Below are 9,314 nucleotides of genomic sequence, written 5' to 3' on the forward strand. Positions count from 1 at the left end.
ATAAGGTTTTATAAACTGAGACATATGTAAGATTAGTAAACAATGTGTGCTAAGAAATTGTCAAATGATGAAATCACCAAAATAAAAGTTGTAGATATTCATGAGTTGAACAACTTTGGTATTCATCACTTTTTATGTTGAAATCAATTTGAATCTCAAATTTTGGTTCGAACTTGTCGTTTTTCAAAATTTCAAATTTGAAAGGTTCGAATTTTGTCAAATGACAAGATGACTAAAATAAAAGTTGTAGATATTAATGAGTTGAACAACTTTGGTATTCATCACTTTTTATGTTGAAATCAATTTGGGTCTCAAATTTTGGTTCGAACTTATCGTTTTTTAAAATTTCAAATTAAAAAGGTTCAAATTTTGTCAAATGATAAGATAACCAAAATAAAAGTTGTAGATCTTGATGAGTTGAACAACTTTTGTATTCATCACTTTTACATCTACAATCGGTTAGGGTTTGAAAATTTGGTTTGAACTTGTCAAATTTCAAATTTCAAATTTTTAAATTTGTAAAACATTGTCACATCCAAGTTTGATCAAACTTAAATGCTGAAGCATGATTTTAGAAATTTTTAGGAAAAAAAACCATCACATTTGGAGTTAGTATAAGGGAGAACAACTAGTTATAAAATTTACCCACAGATTAAAAAGAGAAATCACACTGTTCTAGATGATCCTTACATGATCATAGTGAACAGTGTGATTTTTTTTTAATCTGTGGGTCAACTTTGTAACTAGTTTTTCTTCCTCATACTAACTCCAAATCTGATGATTTTTTTTCCTAAAATTTTCTAAAATCATTCTATATCAATTTATTTTGTTGGTTTTGTCAATATATACATATGAAAAGTTTGAGCAATTTAAATTTTGAATTTCAAAAAAATGAAACTTTAGACAAGATTTTGGTACTCCAAATGATTTCAGCTGAAAAAGTGATAAATACCAAAGTTGAATAACTCATCAAGATCTACAACTTTTGTATTGGTCATTTCTTCATATGACAAAGTGGTAATGACATTGTTCATAAATGTGACACATCTCTCATAAGGTTTTATAAACTATATGAGACATGTGTAAGATTAGTGAACAATGTGTGCTAAGAATTTATCAAATAAAGAAATGACCAAAATAAAAGTTGTAGATATTCATGAGTTGAACAAGTGGAGATGTCTGGGTTTTATGCATCTGACGTCGCAACTTGCTCGAAACACTCTCAATTTTTTACCACAGCCTACACATGCGATAACATGACACCTCGACAAGTTTCGTGATTTTCGGACTTCGTATGGACTTTATATACTAACTCCGCTTTCGTTTACTTGTCACCGAAATTTTACTATAGCAATTTTGACCTTACGTTTTTTTTCTGTAAAAGATTTTTAGATACATCAAGTTTTCACATATATAATTGTTTATTGAACATACTTCATTAGTGTTATATACATTGAAGTATCTAAGATTTTTTTAGAAGAAAAAACAGACGGTCAAATTTGCTACAGTAAAAAATTGCTGACAAGTAAACACAAACGGAGGGAAGTAATTTTAAAACACTTTTCCGGCAAGTGGCTCGTCATGTTACGTGAAGAAGATGCGCGAAATTTGATGCGAGTTCGTGGATAGAGACTCAACATACACCAAATACGATGAATAACATTTCTCGGAGCACTAGATTACAATATTCCATGCACTTATAGTTCAAATTTGAATTATATATACAAATTCAACATAATCAAATTAATCAACCAAATATAACAAAAAAACTAGAAAAAGCACCAAATTTGAACATGAAGTTGTAAACAATGTAGGCGGGCCCAACAAAAAATTTGGGGTAAAAAAAAAACAAAAAAAATTAAAAATTTGCCGAGTGCCAGCTTGGCACTCGGCAAAGACTGTGTTTGCCGAGTGCTGGGCCAGGGGCACTTGGCAAAAAAATTTTTAAAAGAAAATTTTCAAAAACGGTTAAAAAGTCTTTGCCGAGGGCCTAACGGTGATGCCCTCGGCAAAGATTGACGGCAGGGGATGGACGTCATGTCAGGCGGTGTTGCCGAGGGCCGGCCCTTTGCCGAGGGCTTAGCCCTCGGCAAAGAATTATTGTTGCCGTGTGCTTGTCTTTGCCGAGGGTCTAGCCCTCGGCAAAGAGTCTTTGCCGAGGGCTGTTCTTTGTCAAGTGCCCGAGCATTTTCCCTCGGCAAATCTTCAGGCCCTCGGCAAAGATGCTCTGTCCGGTAGTGCACCCTGCAGATGAACGACAGCCCATTCGTCGACCTCACGGATCGGGTGCTCCAGTTGGTAGGCATCGCCTTCCATCCGGAGTTCGCTACCAACGGCCGCTTCTTTGTTTCATACACATGCGATAACAGTACCATGCCCGGTTGCGCCAGCAGCTGCTCCTCTGCTACGGAAAATGGCTCTATGCTAACGTCCCAGTATCATCTTGTTGTCTCCGAGTTCTCTGCGAAAGGAGGCCATGAGTATTCCTCCCGGAGGGATGGGTACAGCCGAAAGAGAGCCTTTTGGGTGAAGGAAAAGCAAGGGAATCAGAAGCGGTTGATGAAAGCAAAGGTACGGCTCCTAAAGCAATGAAACAAATGTCATTGAACGGTGTGTAGTACAACGAACTATCGATACACCGAAAACGAGTAAAGATGGGTACATAAAATGAAGACATCGTGGATTACCCAAATTGGGACGACGATAGGACATTTCACTTTCTTTCGCAATAGGTAATAACATGCCTCCTCCATTTACTCCTTGCTTTAAGATTGATGAACTAAAGATTCAAGAGAGGATCTTTTAATTTCCTAGTGTTTTGTTCGAGAGAGTTCATCATCATACTGATTAATTAATTGCTACTATTATTTGCTAAACTATTCCCTGCTCTTGTTTGTGGAGGCAACTCGTGCTGATCCAGCTGAAGTCAGGAGGGTCTTCAGCATGGCGTTGCCTCTGCAACAACACACATCCTACAACCAGCATGTAGGACAGATTCTATTCTGGCCCAATGACAATGACGACGGTTATTACCTCTACCTCATCGTCGGTGGTGGGGAGGGAGACCTCTGCAAGGACAATACATCGTATTGTGGCAAAATCGTCAAGTTCAACATCGACAATTCCACTCCTCCGAAGATGGAGATTTTCGCCGTGGGTCTGAGCAACCCCATGGGATGCAGCTTCGATTCTCAAAGGTCATCCGACTTCTACTGTGCGAACGTGAACCAGGTATACATGCATACAAGCATATATGTACAAGCATGAATGGGTCGTTCCCTCTTCATATTTCATGGGAACTTCGGTGTATGCAAAAAGAAAAATCATAAACCCCAATATGCCATCACTGTATTTATGCCACATGCCCCCCATGCATCCCCAACCCTGCGGACATTGATAGTGGCAAAATATATCGAGAACTTATGATTCTTTGGTGGAATAGGATGCATTGTTCCTAATTTCAATGTCGGCCTTTGGTATCCGTTCAATCTGGCTTCAAATGAAAACTGATCTTTTGTGCAAACATGCAGGAACAGTATGAGCAAGTGTATTTGATCTCCAATATGACTGGCACCTACGTTGGCTCCTCGTCGAATATCACCCCCCTCGTCGTCATCGATCACGGCCGCTCTGCGGCCAGTGGTGGTGCACCATCGATCGTGGGCGGTAGGGTCTACAGAGGGTCGGCGGATCCCTCCATGAGTGGAAGGTGCATGCTAGAGCTAGATAAGATCCATTTAATTTGCATCGGCTAATTAACTGCTATGCGCCTATGCTCGCTGGCCGGCAGTCATGTCACAGTGCATGACACTGGTAATTTCATGTACCTAGGTACCTGTACATGTATGGTTCAGCCGTGCAGGCCGCCATAGTCGGGACGCCAGAGAGCATTATGCCTTACGCCACTGCGCCGATCTCAGCCATCTGGTACTCCGGAACCGGAAGCACCCCCTGCGGCGGCAGCAGCGCCATCAGTGGCCAAGTGCTCTTCTTGGGCGGGGACAACAACAAGGATTTGATCATCCTCACCAAGGACGGGGTCTTCCTACTCTTCGAGCGCGCATTCTGCGCGGCTCCTCCGCCTCAGCTGTCCTCACAGTCGCCGGACATGTCGATGATGGGCAAGGTATTGGGAGGAATCTTCGGAGTGGTAATGTCCGTGTTTGGTTCGGTTGCGATCTATTACTACTGGAACAGACCTGCCGCTGGAGGACAGGCACCCCAGGTCAACAATAACATAAATATTCAACTGGGAAACCACAACGGCGCCATAGCTATAGCTCAGAACCGGGCCTAGACCAGATATTACCAGCTCGACCGGGTGCTATCGTTTAGGCTGTGTGGTGCCCGGCCCATTCGTGTTTCTATCATTCATTAATTGTGTGGTGGACTGGTTGTGTATAGAATCAATAAAGATTGTTACTATTATTCGAAACTCCCGGTTGAAGGTCGATCGGTGGCTGAAGGTCGATCGGTCTGATAAATTTTCTACTCTATTCTTACTTTTGCACGCTCTTCCTAGGATTCAAACCTTCGAAATCAACAAATTTTAAGTCCATGCTGGAATCTTGACGGAGCTCTCTAGGGTTTTAGGGGCCGATGGGTGCTCATTTCATGTTGGGTGAGGAAAATGAAGATGGAAGTCGGTAGCGGTGGTGGCATATATCCAGCATTCTAGCGTCAGGACCATTTTTTGCAGGAAGTAGGACCAATTTTATGTAGTAAAAGAACCATGACGAAACCGCTATGGAGTGATTCCAGTCGCCGAATCATCGCTTCTGCCCCACCTGCAACTCAACGAGCTCTCGATATTCTTTGTCTAAACTAATTTTAACGCATCTAAAATATACACCGGAGGATCGAACTGTGAAAACCATTCAAAACTTTTAGGCGACAGAATTTTGGCAGATCATTTCAATATGTGCTAGGAACGAAAACGTTGAAGAGAATAGCTACGAACGTACCTTTGATATAAAGCACAGCATGAACCAGATTACAATCTCCTTTGGGAGGGTCTTCAATTCTCCCACAAACTGTTAGCTTCTAGGAAATTTTGTGCGCACAGGGAGCTATTTTCCACTCCTTTCTCGAAATGAACTAGAAGCCGATAAAACCAGAAAAACTAGCTTCACCGATAATTATGTCTTCATTGGAGAAGTGATTCTTTTTTGCTCCCACCAGAATCTGTATGGAATGATTCTCACAGAGAATATCCTCCAAAGATCATTGCTAGACAGTCCATTTGTATACTGTAGCAAGAAACAAGAGCAAGAGCAAAGAGGAACACACACCCAAAGTATTACGTCCATCCTCGCAGGATGTAGTAGTATCGTGGCACCAGTTCATGCCCAAGGCCACAAGTGGGAGATCAACTACAAGTTCAAAGTTAAGTGAAACTCCGTTTGAACTTGAAGCTGATGTCTCACTTGGGGGCTGGAGCGGTGCACCTCGGCCGGCTCGAATATGTCAGTGAAGATACAGCAAGCTGCTTAGACAAAATTAAACACGGTAGACGAACTACGCATTCTCCCGCGCTTGAGCTGCTGGCTCCGAAGAGCTTCCTTATTTATAGAACGGGTTTGCATCTTGCAGCACCTAAAATCGATAGAGACGTTTTAGTTGACCTACCAACCATGACGATCGACCACTCGGCGCGCGAAATTTCACAGAACTTTCCCAGTACATCTTATTCTTAAATTGGTTGGGAACGACGACTTACAGCCTGTTCGTTCGATCGTATCAGCCATGCTTATCAGCCATGATACAGTGTTTTTCTCCCACAACAAAACAGCATCAGCCGGCTTATAAGCCACAGAAACGATCAAGCGAACATGGTGTTATTCACTTCAATTTGTAGTGTAGTTTCAATTTTGTGGAAACTACACACCGGACCCCACCGGCCTGCAACGAAGTAAGCGGCTACATCTCTGTTGGTAAGATTTTATTATCAAAAAAGAAATAAAGGACCGTCTAGTATCTACTCCTATATAATGTGGTGGGCCGCACATACAATCCCGCCCGCAGTTAATATTAAGAGAGTATTAAGAACCATATCAGTCACTGTCCGGCCTTTCGTGTTATGTCCATGCATGAACACAGCACATGCTGCTAGGGCAAAACTGAACGCGCGCGGTAGAAGCAGTACGCATTCTGGCTGTGTGTTGAGCTGCTGCCTCCAAATTAAATCAGAGCTTTGGTACCTATTACATAGAACGGCTTTCATCTTATTCTTATGCAGCACCAGTTCAAACGATAGAGACGTTTTGGTTGACTTACTAACCATACGACGATCGACCAGTTGGCGCGCGCAATTTCGCAGAACTTTCCTACATCTTATTTTTATATTATACATACCAAAGTTTTAAATCTCCGGCTATAGCTGCAGCTATAGCCGGAGATAGCTGCTGGGAAAGGAAGCAGCTAAGCGATGCAGTTTTTTGCGCTAAGGAAAGCCGGGTGCTAATAGCGGCGTTTAGCCGGCAATAGCCGCTAAAGTGGACTTAATTTAGCGCCGCTAAACTGTGAAACGAGGCCGGCAAAATTCTTGGCAGCCCACGAAACTGACGCAGCACGGCCCAGCTAGCTTGAGTCCTAGCCCACGAGCACGCGGTCTCTCTCGGTCACTCACTCACCCACGAGCCCAGCTTGAGTAACCCTAACACTCGGTCACCCACTCATTCCACTTCCACCCACTCTCCATCTCGGAGACGGCCGTGCGGCGGCGGCTTCTCTTCCGGCGGCGGCGGGCCGGAGACGGCCGTGCGGCCTGGCGGCTCTCCCGTTCTTTGTCTTCCCCAACTCGATTCTTCATCTTCCCCATCCCGGCATCGGCATCGAGCAGATCAACAGAGGCCGGCGGCTGTGCCCTTTGGCGGTGGCTCGTGGAGGCGACCGGCGCCGGCGGCTGCTTCGAGCGGGCGGCGGCGGTGGCGCCGGAGGCAGCTTAGCAGCGGCGCAGTCTAACGAGGAGGTCCGTCAGCGCTGGGTGCTCCTCGTCTCCGAAGCACTGAAGTAGCAATAGAACACCAAAGGCGACGGCATGGCACAACAATCTGGTCAGTGCTCATAACCTCCTCTCTTTTTTTTGCTTGTATGTCGCAGTCTCGCAGATCTCACTATATGTAAACAAGCTGTCAATATTTGTTACCTCTAATTTCAATATTTCATATACTTGCCTCCCGTGCTTATTTGGCCTAGGTGGTAATTGATAATAACTGCTTCTTGCAGTGTTGAGTAGTCTTTAGCTTCCAGTTTCTGAGTGACATCCATGTATAACCACTTGAGCCAGTCACCCACGAATCTAAATGCATATGCTGAAGCCAGCAATGGAAAGAGTCTGCTTTGTTGAGTCTTGTAATCAAGGACCTGTAAGTCTGTAACCAGTTTGAATACATTAGCCACCTTTTGTTGGTAACCAAAAGATGCAGAAATTATCCATGTTAAGCATAGGCAGTAACACTGGGAAGTTGATTCAAAAAATGGTTATCGCACAGCCATTCACAAGTATGTAAATAAATGACAATAATTGTATCATGAATGCTTCACAGCATGTTATTTGAGATAACTATGGGCATATCTATAATGATATGGTGTCAACAGTCAGCAATTTATTACTAGCAACCAGATGGTGTCCGATTGCTTTGATGCCTGCCTGGTGTATATATCGCATTTATTATTTATTTTCCATTTCCACTAGTCCAGTTGAGTTGAGCAGAATAGCGTATTCAGAAATACATTGAGAGATTAATTGAGAAGATGAATAAATGGCAATACAAAAGGCTCAGTATTAGAAATTTAGAATACCTTAGTCTAGTGCTGCCTCTGCCACTAGTCCAGTTTAATGTGGCTTAGTTTGCTCTTTGTATAGGTAACCCGTCTAGTGCTACCTCTGTCTCAGTAGAAGCTGGACCAAAACAACCTGGTATCAACTTAGATGACCCTGCATGGGCTCACTGTTTCTGCCCAGACATAACCAAGAAACATCACCTACGGTGCAAGTATTGTGACAAGCTCTGCAGTGGTGGAATTACAAGAATTAAGTACCATCTTGCAGGAATTAAAGGTTTCAATACTACTAAGTGTGGAAAAGTTCCAGCTCCAGTGCAGCAAGAGATATTTGATTTGCTTACGAAGAAGACTAGTGAAAAAGAACAGAAAAACAAAGAAAAGGAAATGGACAGAGCTGAAGTTAACATAGAAAACTCAGATTGTGAAAGTGGCAGTGAAGGTTCAAATCATGGCAATAATGCTCTTGTGGTGAAGCCAAAGGCGACAAGAGGATCTAGTAGCTCTAGATCTGTAGCAGGTGGTCAAACTATTGACAAGTACTACAAGCCTCCTTCTATAGAAGAATCTGCTAGTATGACACAGAGAGGAATTAATCTAAGCAAAAAGGTTCAAACAGCATTGACAACTCAGAAAAGAGAAGAGAGGAGGGATAGAACTTGTGAGTACATATGTCAGTGGTTCTATGAAGCTAGCATTCCACACAACACAGTCACCCTTCCTAGCTTTGATCATATGTTAGAGGCCATTGGTCAATTTGGTAGAAATCTGAAAGGGCCTAGTCCCTATGAGATGAGTGGACCGTTCTTGCAAAAAAGGAAGGAAAAGGTGATGGATGGATTCAAGGAGCATAAGGAATCATGGGAGGTCACAGGTTGTTCTATCATGACAGATGCATGGACAGATAGGAAGGGTAGGGGAGTGATGAATTTAGTTGTGCATAGTGCTCATGGGGTACTCTTCTTAGATTCAGTGGAATGCTCGGGTGACAGGAAAGATGGCAAATATATCTTTGAACTTGTGGATAGGTACATAGAAGAGATAGGGGAAGAACATGTTGTCCAAGTGGTGACTGATAATGCTAGCGTCAATACAAGTGCAGCAACTCTATTGACAGCAAAAAGACCTTCAATATTTTGGAATGGATGTGCTGCTCATTGCTTGGATCTCATGCTAGAGGATATTGGTAAGCTTGGACCAGTTGAGGAGACCATTGCTAATGCAAGGCAAGTGACTGTTTTCTTGTATGCTCATACTAGGGTGTTGGATTTGATGAGGAAGTTTCTTAAGAAAGACTTGGTTCGCTCTAGGGTTACACGATTTGCCACTGCTTACTTGAATCTAAAAAGCTTGCTGGACAACAAAAAAGAGTTGACAAGACTATTTAAATCAGATGAGATGGAGGAATTGGGTTACTTGAAGCAGGCCAAGGGGAAGAAAGCCAACAAAGTGATCAGATCCGAAGCCTTCTGGAAAAATGTTGACATTGCAGTTAATTACTTTGAGCCATTGGCTAATGTGTTGAGAAG

General features: G+C 42.9%; 2 protein-coding genes across 2 annotated transcripts; both read left to right on the forward strand.

The window, feature by feature from the left end:
* The first annotated feature begins 2,250 nt into the window (after window positions 1-2,250).
* LOC136503788 (HIPL1 protein-like) lies at window positions 2,251-4,297 on the forward strand. The gene is made up of 4 exons (XM_066498756.1): window positions 2,251-2,571; window positions 2,902-3,231; window positions 3,531-3,709; window positions 3,832-4,297. The coding sequence occupies exons 1-4, from the start codon at window positions 2,251-2,253 to the stop codon at window positions 4,295-4,297; spliced, it is 1,296 nt and encodes a 431-aa protein (XP_066354853.1).
* A 4,223-nt stretch (window positions 4,298-8,520) lies between these two features.
* On the forward strand, window positions 8,521-9,310 carry LOC136503789 (uncharacterized). The gene is made up of 2 exons (XM_066498757.1): window positions 8,521-9,234; window positions 9,278-9,310. The coding sequence occupies exons 1-2, from the start codon at window positions 8,521-8,523 to the stop codon at window positions 9,308-9,310; spliced, it is 747 nt and encodes a 248-aa protein (XP_066354854.1).
* Window positions 9,311-9,314: the final 4 nt, after the last annotated feature.

Source organism: Miscanthus floridulus, chromosome 14 (assembly GCF_019320115.1).
Source record: "Miscanthus floridulus cultivar M001 chromosome 14, ASM1932011v1, whole genome shotgun sequence".
Taxonomy (NCBI): Eukaryota; Viridiplantae; Streptophyta; class Magnoliopsida; order Poales; family Poaceae; genus Miscanthus; species Miscanthus floridulus.